This window comes from Giraffa tippelskirchi, chromosome 3 (genome assembly GCF_054371585.1).
Source record: "Giraffa tippelskirchi isolate mGirTip1 chromosome 3, T2T-mGirTip1v1.2.pri, whole genome shotgun sequence".
NCBI classification, from domain to species: Eukaryota; Metazoa; Chordata; class Mammalia; order Artiodactyla; family Giraffidae; genus Giraffa; species Giraffa tippelskirchi.
In genome coordinates, this window is record NC_137277.1 from 69567522 (window position 1) to 69582978 (window position 15457).

Here is a 15457-nt window from a genome sequence, read left to right on the forward strand (position 1 = left end):
GAACACTTCAATTTTAAAATGGTTTCTTCCCCTGGCTTTTGAGATATGAGACCCTCTGATTTTTCTCCAATCTCTCTGGCTACTTATTGTGCAATCTCCTTTGGGACCTTTTCATTGTCCTGATGTCGAAATGAGCCTTAAGACTTTTATCTCCTCAATGGCTTCATTTACAACCTATAAGTTGATGACTCCTAGGATTGTGCCTCTAGATCTGATGTATTCTCCATGCTCCAGATCTGTTATCTCACTAGGCATCTCCACACCCTACTTCAAACTTATCGTATTCAAAATTGGACTCCTATCTTTTCCTCCAAACTTGATCCTCTTTCATTGCTCCCTAATTCAGTGAAGGATATTATCATCCAGCCAGTTCTATAAACCAGAAACCTGAAAGAGTCCTCTCATTTCAACTTCATAACCAGCCCTCATTACCAAGTCTTGGGGATTCCCAAGAGGCTCAGTGGTAAAGAGTCTGACTGCCAATGCAGGAGACACAGATTCAGTCCCTGGTTTGGGAAGATCTGCTAAAATAAATGGCAACCCGCTCCAGTATTCTTGCAGGGATAATCCCATGGACAGAGGAGCTTGGTGGGCTACAGTCCAGGGTGTTGTAAAGAGTTGGACACGACTGAGTGACTGAGCATGTACGCACATCACCAAGTCTCAGTATCTCTAGAACCTCAACTGATATCCCCACTTTGCTCTTGCCCTTCCCATTTCACTTTTCCAAATGTAAATCTGATCTTTTTACCTCTTGTTTAAAACTCTTTAGTGGCTTCCTGAGGCCACTTGATCATGAGTACAAAAAAAGGACGCACTAGCTCCAACTTAACCTGAACCATCTCCCCTCCGAGAAGAAAAAGAAAGGAAGAAAGAGGGGAAGAAAGAGAGAGGGGTAAGATAGATGGAAAGAAACACAGCATACACACCTTGCTCTCTTCACTCTTGTAGCTCCTCAAATATACAGTGACTGACCACACATTCTAGGCTCCCAGGAAAGCACTGGTCTATGTCTGTTGCCCAGAATCATAATTAATAGTGCCCGTTCATTTTCAAACTCCTTGATTTGGATGATGAATAATCTGATCACTCTGGGCTATTTCTGCTGTCTGAAAGCTTCCTTCTCCCAAACAATACTTCTATGATTAGGGTCTACCTAAATCTTATTTATTCCTCAGCCAAAATGGTATTTCCTCAGTGAAGCACCGTTTTCTCCCAACACAGACAATTTCAGTGGCTTCTTGCCTGTCCTAGTAGTCTAAGTTCTATATCATAGCCTTAAATAATACAAAACATCTGAGCCAAATCTAATTATTCAAAATTATTGCTTAGTCTTCTAGTTTCTAGTCTAGAATGTAAGGAGCTTAAACTTCCCCAATCCATCCTAACAGCAAAGAAAAACTTGAACAAGCTGAAAAATGAACAGCTCTTCTCAGATCCATTAGAGAAGAGAGGTCACAGGGCAGAAATGCTGCTCCTAAAACTAGACAGGCAGGCAGGAAGATTATAGAGAACCACAACTTACTGGAGCAGAAACCTCCACAGGATCTTCTCCTTCTCCTGTCTATCCTCTTCCAAAAAATATTTTAGCACAACCTAGGGGCAGGAATAATATTCTTACATCCCCCTCTTACTCCTTTAAAGTATGTTTAATAGGAATCAGGATCTTGGCTCTCACCCAGGCCCTCTGAATCAGTCTTCATTTAACAAGATACATGGGATTCCTACACACTTGAAAGTTTTACCCCATAGTAGTGGGAAAAAGTGCCCTCTCCCCTCGACATAAGCAATGTCTGATGGTATTCTTGGTTGTCACAGCTGGAGTGCGGGTCACTACTGGCGTTTAGTGAGTAGAGGCCAGGGATGCCATTAAACATGTCACAGTGCACAGGGCAGCCCTCACATCAGAGAATGATCAAGCCCACCATGTCAGTAGTGCTGAGACTGAGAAACACTGTCCCAGTCATGCTCGAATCAGGGACATTCTGGAGGGATTTATATAGTCTGAAGAAATTCTTTTCAGGTAAAGAAAGAACTCTGGTCTACTCTCTCTCTCTCCTGAACTTCTATAGTACATTACTCTATACTAATAATGTCAGTGATTTTGAAATACTTCCCTGCCTTCATCCATCATGTGTTCACTCAATAACAATTCCTGACCACCTACTATGCTGGGCTTTCTTCTAGGATACCATGGCAAAGTAAACCAAATTCTTGCCCTTTATAGACCTTATATTCAATTAAGGGAATCAGAGTAAACAAATAAATATTATACAAGGTAGCCATAAGTAATACTTAGAAAAGAAAAAGAAAAAAATAGAGCAAGAATACGAGAGGTATACCATTGCTGAAAGTGTTTGTTGCTCAGCCATGTCCTATTCTTTGTGGCCCCATGGACTGTAACCCACCAGGCTCCTCTGCCCATGGGATTCTCCAGGCAAGAATATTGGAGTCAGTAGCCATTTCTTTCTCCAGGGGATCTTCCCGACCCAGGGATCAAACCCAGGTCTCCTGCATTGCAGGCAGATTCCTAACCATCTGAGCCACCAGGGAAGCCTTCAGTTCAGTTCAGCTTAGTCGCTCAGTCATGTCCGACTCTTTGTGACCCCATGAATCGCAGCATGCCAGGCCTCCCTGCCCATCACCAACTCCCAGAGTTTACCCAAACTCATGTCCATCGAGTTGATGACGCCATCCAGCCATCTCATTCTCTGTCGTCCCCTTCTCCTCCTGCCCCCAATCCTTCTCAGCATTAGGGTCTTTTCCAATGAGTCAACTCTTCACATGAGGTGGTCAAAGTATTGGAGTTTCAGCTTCAACATCAGTCCTTCCAATGAACACCCAGGACTCATCTCCTTTAGGATGGACTGGTTGGATCTCCTTGCAGTCCAAGGGACTCTCAAGAGTCTTCTCCAATACCATAGTTCAAAAGCATCAATTCTTCAGTGCTCAGCTTTCTTCACCGTCCAACTCTCACATCCATACATGACTACTGGAAAAACCATAGCCTTGACTAGACGGATCTTTGTTGGCAAAGTAATGTCTCTGCTTTTTAATATGCTATCTAAGTTGGTCATAACTTTCCTTCCAAGGAGTAAGTGTCTTTTAATTTCATGGCTGCAATCACCATCAGCAGTGATTTTGGAGCCCCCAAAAATAAATTCTGACACTGTTCCCACTGTTTCCCCATCTATTTTCCATGAAGTGATGGGACCAGATGCCATGATCTTAGTTTTCTGAATGTTGAGCTTTAAGCCAACTTTTTCACTCTCCTCTCTCACTTTCATCAAGAGGCTTTCTAGTTCTTCTTCACTTTCTGCCATAAGGGTGGTATCATCTGCATATCTGAGGTTATTGATATTTTTCCCAGAAATCTTGATTCCAGCTTGCGCTTCTTCCAGCCCAGCGTTTCTCATAATGTACTCTGCATATAAGTTAAATAAGCAGGGTGATGATATGCAGCCTTGATGCACTCCTTTTCCTATTTGGAACCAGTCTGTTGTTCCATGTCCAGTTCTAACTGTTGCTTCCTGACCTGCATACAGATTTCTCAAGAGGCAGGTCAAGTGGTCTAGTATTCCCATCTCTTTCAGAATTTTCCACAGTTTATTGTGATCCACACAGTCAAACGCTTTGGCATAGTCAACAAAGCAGAAATAGATGTTTTTCTGGAACTCTCTTGCTTTTTCGATGATCCATTGGATGTTGGCAATTTGATCTCTGCCTTTTCTAAAACCAGCTTGAACATCTGGAAGTTCATGGTTCACGTATTACTGAAGCCTGGTTTGGAGAATTTTGAGCATTACTTTACTAGTGTGTGAGATGAGTGCAGTTGTGCGGTAGTTTGAACATTCTTTGGCATTGCCTTTCTTTGGGATTGGAATGCAAACTGACCTTTTCCAGTCCTGTGGCCATTACTGAGTTTTACAAATTTGCTGGCATATTGAGTGCAGCACTTTCACAGCATCCTTACTCGGCTGTAAATTCCTACAGTGTAGATGGGCCAGTAGATAAGCTTTCTTTTTCCCCTGCAGGCCACTCACCTCCCTCTACCACCTTTCTTGCTCTCTTCAGATTTTGCAGGCCTCTGCAGATTTTGCAACCCCTGCTCTTTGTCTTCTTGTCTGTAACTGCCAATGGGGAGCCCTGGCAGGAGACTGGAGGAGGAAGAGGTGAGGTCAGGATAACCTCTCTGGTTATCTCTGGTTAGCTATTCTTCCATCAATGGGAAGAGGCTGGTTTGAATAACTATTGCCCTTTCACTAGGCTTCCCTGGTGGCTCAGATGAGAAAACATCTGCCTGCAATGCAGGAGACTGAGGTTTGATTTCTGGGTCGGGAAGATCCCTGGAGAAGGAAATGGCAACCCACTCAAGTATTCTGGCCTGAAGAATCCAATGGACAGAGGAGCCCAGTGAGCTACAGTCCATAGGGTTGCAAAGAGTCAGACACAACTGAATGACTATCACTGTTCCCCTTACAAAATTCAGGTCTTTGCAAATGATTTCTTTAAAAATAAACCCTCTTTGAATTATCTTATATAGAGTATGAAGGTATAGTCTTCTCTGTATCCTTTAAAATGTTTTCTGATTTCTGCATATACAATACTTGGGTTAAAGTCTCTCACCCCAGCAAGAATGATGCATTCTCAGACTGCACAGAATGTTACTGTCACTAGGTGGCAGCATATCTAAATAATATTAACTGCTCATTTTGGGGGGGCATAAAACCCATTTTAGGCCCAGATTTTATAGAAATAAGTTTTGGTTAAAAAAGGAACTACTGCCAAAACTGAAAAAATATGAATAAATAATCACAGGTAGATGAACTGTACACTTCAAATAGTATAGAAAGATCATTTTGTGTTATCCTCATATGACAGCATTTTGAAGATTATATACTATAAGTTTTAATATATGCAGTGAACTTTTAAAAATGTGAAATATTTTACTTAAGTCTTACCATTTCTTTCTTTTTTCATGTCTACTTTTGATGACTCTGTTTTAAAAAGGAATACATATAGAAATATGATTATTAATACGTAATAGTTTCCCAAATTAGTCAAAATTGATTCATATGAAGGTGAACAAAATGACTATGTTGAGATGCAGGTGAAAGGATTACACCAAACAGGACTGAGTGTAATTTTTGGCAAAGCCATCTGGGCATGGGTATGCACCTGATGTGGCATCAGACAGACCCAGGAGTGCTGCCTTCCACACGGCTGGCCAAAATTCACAGGGGACAGCTTTGTGTTGGTGAAGTCATGATACATAGACATTGCCAGTAGTTATATATTTTCCATACCTCAAACTCTACTCAGTTCTCAGCAAATGGAAATCTATGTAGTCACAATATGAAACAGAAACTTTAATTATGAAAGCTTTTTTTTAACATCAAAAACTCTTAAAACACATCTTTAAATAACAGGCCATCTACTACACTTTGACTGAATTTTGCTCTATTTTAACTAAGTTCATTGTCTACTGAATATTTTAATTAAGTAATAGAAGCATTTTAGTGCCAAAACATTTTAATTATACTGACAGAGTATGAAATTGTTCAACAGTCAATAGGATTAAAGCAGCACATTTTGTTCTGGTGTGAAAATTAAACACAGCTTCTTAAGACAACATGTTAAAATATAAAATCACCATTTCTTATTGCCAATATTGTTGCATCAGCCATTCCCAAGACCTTATTTCCCCTCTTCAGTTATGGAGGGCTTCTACTTTCATTTTCTATTCTATTATTTTTATACTGGTTAAATTTATTCCAATGAACATATAAATATGTATGTAATTCTAATAATCAGGAAATTTTGCTTTTTAAAGGTTAAACCAGGTTAGCCTTAAAGGGGTCATTAATCCTAAAACTATGATAACAGAGGAATTTTTTGTTATCACATATGTTTATGTCGTATGAAGAAACTATTACCTGGTTAAGAACCTGGGATAAGAACAGGGTGTTCTGTTGGGATCTCTAATTATCTCCCTTTTCTCAGAATTTCCACAGTACCTCACTGTATATTAATTATGTCAGTGATTATCAAATACTACCCTGGATTCACCATCATGCCATTCATTCAACAAGCATCTACCAATGCCAGGTTTTCTTCTGGGCCCTAGAGTACATTGGCAAACAAGGTGAACCAAATTCTTGCCCTTCATGGAGCTTATATTCAATGAAGGAAACAACAGGTGATACTTAGAAAACAAAAAGGAGCCCCTCTGGATAAAACAGAAACAAGTCTGCTCTAGTCTCCAATACTAAGTTTTAACCTGTGTTAAAATCAACATGCATTTGTAGTGCTGAAGTAAAAGAAAAACATTTTAAGAGAGAAAAACTTTATGGCACCTTGGCTAAGTATAATAAAGCGTCTCTGATTGACGTTGAAGTTGGCATTGCACAGCTGACATATGATTGGAACTCTGTTGTGTAGAGCAGCATGATGGAAAATAGCATAACCTGCCTCGTCTGAAACATTGATTGTCGAGCTCGAGGTTTTACGGCTGAATGTATGGAAAACAGCATATAATCCTCTTTCAACAGCAGACTTCATACCAAATGGGATACTCTAAAATTATGAGGAAGGTCAGAATTAGTGTTTTCAAAATGCACCTAAAATTTAGTGAAAGGACAAAAAGGACAATGAACTATATTAATGTAATCACATGATTGGTGTTCAATTACAGTAGAATTTTCACAAGATCCATGTGTAGAGTGTCTCACTGGGCAATGAAGTTACTCTGAGAACTTTTAAACTATTTTGGGGAAATTTTTTCCTTCTTTTTTTTAAAGGAGAAGTTGTACATCTTTCTTCTCAGGAGACAAGTCAAGGAAGGTAGATAAATACCCTTCTGAAATATTTAAAAAGCAAATGGACATGAAATTCTTTCTCTAACTTAAGAGCAGTCTAACTTAGAAGTCCAGAGACTTGAAATATATAGCTACAAGGGTAGTCTTCTTTGCTTTATGTCTTAAAGTGGAGAGGTGAAAATGTCCCATTTTCAGATGTTCTGACTACTCAATATTTTTAAATTAAACTAAGTTTATCAATACTTAACATTTATGGACATTAAAACAAATAAATGGTAAATAAATGCCAATGTGTCCTTTGAAATTGGTGAGCTCACCACTTAATTTATCAGTTTCAAAAGTTGTAAGTCAAGGCATGTTGAAGCAGATACAGAGATGTGATTTAGGATGCCAGGGTTGTTCCTTAGATTTAGTCCCCACAACTGAAGCCTGACTCTGCAATTTACTAGCAGTGTGATTTGGGAAAGACCCTCAACTCACTGCATGTCAAATTTCTCATTTGTAAAATAGGATTGATAACAATAGTACTAGTGTCTAGAAAGAGTTTGCTGAAAGAATTTATGGCAGTGCCTAGCATACAAAATAAGCACTCCATAAATATTAGCCATTATTAAGATTAATCACAATTTGATTCATGAACAGTTTGTTTTGTAACTTGGCCATAAATGTATAACTCAGAATTTTTGGCTACTAAAATGTAGAATCTTAATTGCATATTAAAGACTTCATTTAACCTATTATTTATCCCTGTGATAAAACTTTGAGATACCTACTTATTTATAATTTCTTATACTAAATTATGTGGTAATCACTGAAATACCTTGCATTTCATAGCTTTCTTGAAACCAAATTTTTTCTTAAATTGTTCGTGTAATTGAGCATCTGTCAGTGGAAGTCTTTTCAGCCTCAAATTGTTCACTATTTCATTTATGGCTCCCCACCACTGTGTCTTATACAGCTGCTGATAGAAAATTTCAAGTTCAAAACTGATCACATAGTAGCTGTTACAAAAAAATAAAGAAAAAATTTTAAGCTTTTCTGACTTGGAATGCTGGCAAAACTTTTTTTATAACAGTTACAATTTTCTATGACAAAAACACGTCCATCCCCATTTAACCATTGTGTTCATTATAAGAACGAGTTACCATGTCTAAGGACTATTACACAGAATGTATCAAAGTGTTGTTATTGTCGTGTAGATGCTAAGTCATGTCAACCTTTTTGTGACCCCATGGACTGTAGCCACGAGGCCACGGAGGACTGTAGGCTCCTCTGTCCACGGGCTTTCCCAGGCAAGAATACTGGGGTAGGTTGCTGTTTCCTTCTCCAGGGGATCTTCCCCATCCATGGAGCGAACCCTAATCTCCTGCATTGGCAGGTAGGTTCTTTACCACTGAACCACCAGGGAAACTGTATCAAAGTGTATGAAGTCATAAATCTAACATTTAATACTTTCTAGAGTTTGTAGTCATTCATGGGGGTTATTATTGTTCCAGGATCTCCATCCTAAAGTTTGAAGTTAGCCTTTGCATTTTGACAGTTTCCTGTTTTCTGCTTTCAACAAGTTGTGATACTGTGAATAGTTACTAAAAGTTCCTCACCTCTTTCCATTAAATTTCATGACTGGTATTGAGTAATATTCTTTGTATCCTGAGTCTTCTGCAAATGTATTAACAGCACAATCCCGTATTTTTTCTAAATTATTCTAAAATATAAATTATGTTACTAAAAAACAAATATAAACAATTGTAAGACTTATTTTGATGAAATTTTATACATGAACAAATTTTTAATAAAATATCCCAAGAGACCCTGATAATGACTGAATGTATACAATTCCTAATTTGGATATGAGGTAAATTTTTTTTTACAAGAAAATATAATGTGGAGAAGGTAGAAAAGCAATGACAATTGAAATGTAGTATGTTTTCCAGATGAAGAACTATTGTTCTCAAACTCTGGAGGAACTCTGTTTTAATGCTAATCCTTGAGAAAAATGGAATATGTAGTTAATGTTCAGGGATTTCTTCTGTACTAGGTTAACTGTTCCAGGGCAAATATGGCCTATAAATTCTGCAAGGATGATAGCTGTGCCTCTGACATCTAACACAGGGCCTTACATAGACTTGCACTTAATTCATGTATGTTAGGTAATGTATGAAGAAACTAGCGAGCTGTGGAGATCATCATTTGGAGAGCCGCCTAGTGCCTGCAGCAGCAGAAACTCTTCCTGGTTGGAGAATAGGATGAAAGCGTTGTGAAATGACAAACAGTTTCAGGAACAACAATAATTTAAACCTTAAAATCTTCCAAAGCATTCTCAATTGAAGGGGTGCTGATATCAAATTCAATTCCTCCATGAACATGAAAATACTGATCCTCTTTGTAGTGAAAATTTGGGCATTTAAAATCTCTTCCATAAATAAATGGAGGCAATTCTCGCTCTGTCTTGACCTTGTCATCTCAAAAAAATGAAAACAAAATTTTGTTTAAAAGTTCAATAATAGAATATAAGCAGTCATATTTTGGAGGTCTCAATTCATTTTTACATAAAGTGAAAAGAATCCATGTGAAATGGAAATCTTCACAATTGTAGTCGATAAAATTATTTATGCTAAATGTATATTTTAAATGTTGAAATATATTTATATCATATGTTTTGGGCATTTTTGATAGTTTCCTTGTACACACATTTCAAAAGAATACTCAAAACACTAATTTACTTATTGATTACTATATGTGAGCTCAAGACTAATATTATATCCCCAATTATTAAAAGAGATTTGAAACTCTGTACCATGGAGACTCTCTAGTTAAATAAACAAAAGTTACCTGAACTAGTTAAGGAAGAGAGACACTATAAAGAAAAGGTGGGTATCTGTCACATGACAAAAATAATCAGTTCATTCTTCTAGAAAGCTACACATATAACATTTATTTTTAAAAATAATTTTCTAAAATTCTGGCAAGGATTAGGTTTATTCAGTATTTTGACTTGTTAGCAGAATATAGTTTCATCAATATAAGGTGTATATTTTAAGAAATGCAAAAAGTCCAGAAAATTACAAAGAAAAATGTAATACCCAAATCTCACCACATGGAAATTAATTATTAATATTTAGTCACATGTGTTTCCAATAATTTAAGTAGTAAGTCATTACAGGTACAGCTAACATCCTCTAAAGAGCACATTAGTTCCATACATAAGACACTCCCCCCACCCGCATCCCTGGACAAGATTGTCATGCGTTCATTTTTAATTAGTTCACAGGTATGGATTATAAGCTTCACTATCATAATTCTCATGACACAAATTTCATTAAATGATTTGCAAAATTTCTACTGAAAATCTACCATCTGAATAGAAAACCTGCTATAAATAAGCCTTTATGTTTAAGCACCAACGAAAATACACAATTTGTGTGCTAATCTGAGTGGGAGGAATGGTTTGCTCTGTATTCCTGTCAAATTCCACATAAACATGACCCTATTTCAGCTCCGTCTTCTTTTACGTTGGTCTACTCTTATGTTATAGGACCAATATATTACTAAAGTTTTTAATATGTTTTCATTTTTTTTTCAGAAATGTAAGACCATTCATGATCTTTTACTGCTCCATATTAATCTGAGTCAATTTCTAATTTTCCTGAAAAACACAATAGGGATGTTGAGTAGAAATGTGCTGAATTTATCCTTTGCATGAGCTATGATATAGCGTCATCCTATCATGGACATAACATATCTCAGAAATCATTTTGTCTTTCAATCGTTCTCATAATTGATAAAGATATGTACCTTGTACTATGTGACTATACCAGGGATTTTTAATTACTTTGGAGATATCACATTTTGTTTTTTACTTATTTATATTTTAATTGAAGGAATTGCAGATTGCTTTTCTGTAATTGCTTTACAGAATTTTGTTGTTTTCTGTCAAACCTTAACATGTTTTTTATTTTTAACATGCTATAGCTTGGTTATATGCTTGGACCCACATACTATAAACAAAATTGAATTTAAACATAAATTCAATATATATCTACATTTTAAATATAATTTTGGCAATACTCTTACCTGAAAAAGGCTGAAGCAGACCACTTAAATATGGAACTTTCATCTTCTTTTTTAAGCTCAGTAGAAATGGAGTCAGAAAACATATTAATTTTAGGTATCCTATCCCTTTCCTGATTTCTTTTTTCTTCTCAAAGTGTTTTTGAATAATCTTTTTTTGAAGATATAATCTTTGCTGTAATCTCTGGTAGGTACAAATATCAAGATTATCCTGATTACATTTTATAGCATTAGTAAGCCAATAGGCTGTTTCAAATATAAAAACATTTTCACACTGTTGAACTTGTGTGGTGCTGAATGTCATCTTTAGTAGGATATTTTCTGCATATTTCATAAATACAGCTTTTTCTTCAGGGCTATTGGGATTATATGTTGGATCTTCATTCATGTCTTCATCATAGATTCCATCAAAGTCTGGATCCTTTGTAATATCAATCAAACCTTCACAGTAAAAAAGAAAGATTTAAGATTGTGAAATTTTCATACTTGGCTTCTGGATAAATAGATTGAATAGAGTTTCATCTCAAAATTCTACCAAAATGACAGCAAAGGAATAATGAGATACTGTTAAAACTATCAAAGAAGAAAAGCAGATAGATATATGGTAACTAAGCAGAGTAAAGAAAGAGAGAAGCTTGTGGAATTAAAAAGAATTGATTTTCATTCTCTTTGAAGGAATAATACAACACCATGGAAACATAATAACATGTCTCATTTTTAATTCAAGAAAATATGGAAGAAAATGAGAAATGTGATCTTCCTTTAAGCAAAGAATCAGCTTCTTACTTGGGCATAAAGTATATCTGCTTATTCAGTTCCTATAATACACATTTCTTCTCCTTGCTGATAACAGAAGCTAAATATATACAATAAATAACTTTCCTACTAATAATAATGAAACAAGAATTAAAATTTAGTTTTACTCTATACTATAAATTGGACAAGGAAATGGCAACCCACTCCAGTACTCTTACCTGGAAAATTCCATGGGCTGAGGAGTCTGGTAGGCTACAGTCCATGCGGTCGCAAAAAGCTGGACATGACTGAGCGATTTCACTCACTTCACTCATACTATAAATGACAAATTTCTTACATTTTCTTTGCATTTATAATGAAATTGTCATTTCTTGTTGTCATGTTGTCTTTTTTAAGACAATTTGTCTTAAAGTTGTCTTCTTTAAGACAACTTTAATCTAGGCTTGAGAAAATGGCTTAGAATCATAAAATATGACTTGGTAGAAAATATGGCTCTTGTTTGTAACATATGTGCCTTACAATGTAAATAATACATCAGCATGCCTCCCCCCTTTCTTTTTCCTTTTTTTCTTCCTCAAATCTACATATTTAAAAAGCAAGAATAGGCTTGGATTTTTAAGATGACCACTATGATTCATATCCCTTTTGCAAAAGAGTAAGATAAATTATTGAGATGAAAAAGAAACTGAAGTGTTTCTGACAGTTAAAATAGATCTAAATACAAGCTAGATCATTGCTGATTCCTCTAAAACTTTGTGGCTTGGGTGGATGGGAGCCAAAATGCAGCAAGTCAATTCTCAGCCCAGAGAGGCTGAGGTGTTGGAAGTAGAGGGAATGAAGAGCTCCACAGCCCCTTCTGCTTCTCGGGTGCCAGACTCACTGCCCCCTCAAAGCAGGAGACAGAAGGAAACAGACCAGTCAAAAAGATAATGGCATCTGGGGAGAGACCCCCAAGTGATTTACTAAAGGAAATCAGTCCTGAATATTCGTTGGAAGGACTGATGCTGAAGCTGAAACTGCAATACTTTGGTCACCTGATGTGAAGAACTGACTCCTTTGAAAAGACCCTGATGCTGGGAAAGATTGAAGGTGGGAGAAGAAGGGGAAGACAGAGGATGAGACGGTTGGATGGCATCAGCGATTCAATGGACATGAGTTTGAGTAGGCTCTGGGAGTTGGTGATGGACAGGGAGGCCTGGTGTACTGCAGTCCATGGGGTCGCCAAGAGTCAGACGTGACTGAGTGACTGAACTAAAATGAATAAATATCTTTACTTGAATGTCCTAGAGCCACTCCCAAACAAAATCCACTTTTCCTCTCTCCCAAATTTGCTTTTCTTTCATTCCTTATCATAGTTAAAAGCACTATTTATCCATCACTTCCTCAAACTAAAAGGGCTTCCCTGTTGGCTCAGCTGGTAAAGAGTCTGCCTGCAATGCGGGAGACCTAGGGTTGATCCCTGGGTTGGGAAGATCCCCTGGAGAAGAGAAAGGCTACCCACTCCAGTATTATGGCTTAGAGAATTCCATGGACTGCATAGTCCATGGGGTCGTAAAGAGTCGGACATGACTGAGCGACTGAACTGAACTGAACTGAAGCACTGTAGGGGGCTTCCTGGTGGCTCAGTGGCTTGGTGGTTAAGAATCCGCCTGCCAATGCAGGAGACTCAGGTTCGATCCCCATGTCAGGAAGATCCCCTGGAGAAGGCAATGGCAACCCACTTAAGTGTTCTTGCTTGGAAAACTCCATGGAAGAGGAGCCTGGCGGGTCCATGGGGTTGAAGAGTTGGACACAACTTAGTGACTAAATAACAACAAAGCACTGTAGGTGTAATGAGAATTTAAAGACAAAAAAAGACATATTTCTGTGCTCTCAAGTTCTCAAGCACAGAAAATCTATTAAGGAAGACAGAGATGAAGCCAACAATTTCCATAAAAAGTGGTACAATGTGCACAGAGGAGGTGGTATCTGAAGCAAGCATCAAAAAATGAGTAGCAATAACCTGGGAAGGAATGCAGAAGAATGGGGTGAGGGAAAGAGCATTCCAGACAAAGGTCAAGGAATAAAAAAATAACCATATCACTCTACCAGCTTTTGGTATTAAATAAGGTCATCAGATCAAGGGACTTGCCCTAATTAGTATACTTCCTCAGCAAACTGGAGAATAGGACCAGATTTTTGGTGTGTTGTATTCTCCACTACTGTTGCTACTGTTTTTCTAAGGGTGGTGTTTCCTGGTGGTTTTGTGCTGTGCAAAGCTATTAGAGACCTGAAGTTGAACTTGTCCTCATTGATTCACAAAAGTCTTCCTCCCTGCCAATATTGTTGGCTTCCTGCAGAGTTCCTTGGAAATCCATTGTAGCACAGTTTTCAAGGCAATCACATGGTCAGTTGCAAGGTTTGAACCCAGACTCACAGTCAAGAGAGGAGGTGCTGTTTCTTCAACCATGAAAGATGAAATAGCAAGTTTTCCCAGCATCTTGCTGCTATACAGCAGCAACTACAAGGACTAAACTGGGAGCATAGGGCTAAAGCCAAATTGCCATGAGTCACACTCTATATCAGACACCTTGTGTTCCCTGGCAATCTATATTTCACTCTGGCTCTTACTGCATGGACCAGCTCCACACAGATATAACCTGACCACACTTTGCCTCAGATGCATCATGTGGCCCTTACTTTTGCCCTGGGGTTTCTCTTCACTGCTGTGTTGGACTCCGGATGGAATCCAGTCAGCCACTCTGACGGATGAACAAATCTGCACACAGAGTTAACTCCCATGTCATCTTTGACCAATGCAGGAGAGGAGCCAGGGAATACATGCTCCCCTCCTCCATCCCTCAGGCTGACAATCCTGAAGTATGTTCTGTGTGACTCCCCAGAGTCCCAGCCAAACCATAACTAATTATCTAATTGGTGAAAGCTCACCAGCATATCCTTGGGTTGATGATTCCTCCTTTCCTATGCATTTCCTGTCCCTCACTCCTGTCCCTTGGAGTCATTTTCCATAAACTACTCTGACTTAAGTCCTCATTTCAGACCCTAATTTGGGGGGCAACCTAGGCTAATACACTTTGCACTTGTATGCTGGTATCTGACCCTGTATATCCTTAAGCATGCAGCATAAAAGCCCCGTCTCCTAAGAGTCCAGGTGCCTTTCCCACAATCTGATGCTTGGCCCTGCAGGATTTCACAGGGATGCTCCTGATGTGGTGGGTGATGGGAACCTGTACCAATCCCTGCTGTCTCGCTGAGTCTCCCGCCTGCAAACTGCGCCAGCACTCTGGTGTATGTGCTGCTCGCTCCTTTACTATTGTTTGCACTATACCATTGTTACAGTGCCTGAGGCAGGCTGGTGCTGCCAGTCCTTCAACAGACTCCTGGACAGCGGTAGAGGGAGAAGAAAATCTCTATCCATGTATGATGCACTTCTTTGACTGCTCGGCAGCCAATATCACAAAGTGCTTTGGTGTAACACAGTATTTCTCCCAGGACACATGGTGGTAGAGTGACTGGATTTGCATGATTTCTAGCTTCATTCATTTTCAGTGAAAAGGGATTACAGGCAGAGAGAGCAGTCAGAAAGCAGTTGCAGTATGTAAGGCTAGAGAAAAGGGTAGGGTGTAGTAGCTGAGATGAACCAAAGTGGATGATTTTGAGATAGTTTAAAGGTAGGATCATAATAGTCAAGGCACGAGTTCTCATCCAGGAAAGAAGAATTACGTAGAAATGTCCAGGACTGATATTTAGCTATATATCAATATGGCTACACTGTTAAAATACTGAAACCTTTGATATTGTTTGGTAAACTG

General features: G+C 38.3%; 1 protein-coding gene across 50 annotated transcripts in view; it reads right to left on the reverse strand.

Annotated features, from left to right (window-relative positions):
• ANKAR (ankyrin and armadillo repeat containing) overlaps positions 1-15457 on the reverse strand; it is a 52070-nt gene that overhangs the window by 31613 nt on the left and 5000 nt on the right. For 39 of the 50 annotated variants that reach the window (XR_014079325.1, XR_014079331.1, XR_014079332.1 and 36 more), the window contains exons 3-8: positions 10893-11330; positions 9117-9280; positions 8420-8523; positions 7639-7819; positions 6357-6576; positions 4962-4997 (exon numbers count right to left, since the gene is read on the reverse strand). Coding sequence is in view for 32 of the 50 variants with exons in the window: in XM_081579336.1 (XP_081435462.1) it covers positions 4962-4997; positions 6357-6576; positions 7639-7819; positions 8420-8523; positions 9117-9280; positions 10893-11330 (1143 nt within the window). In the remaining 18 variants the exon portion in view is untranslated. The remainder of the gene's footprint in view (positions 1-4961; positions 4998-6356; positions 6577-7638; positions 7820-8419; positions 8524-9116; positions 9281-10892; positions 11331-15457) is intronic. The other 11 variants (XR_014079335.1, XM_081579341.1, XM_081579342.1 and 8 more) reach the window with 2 other exon arrangements.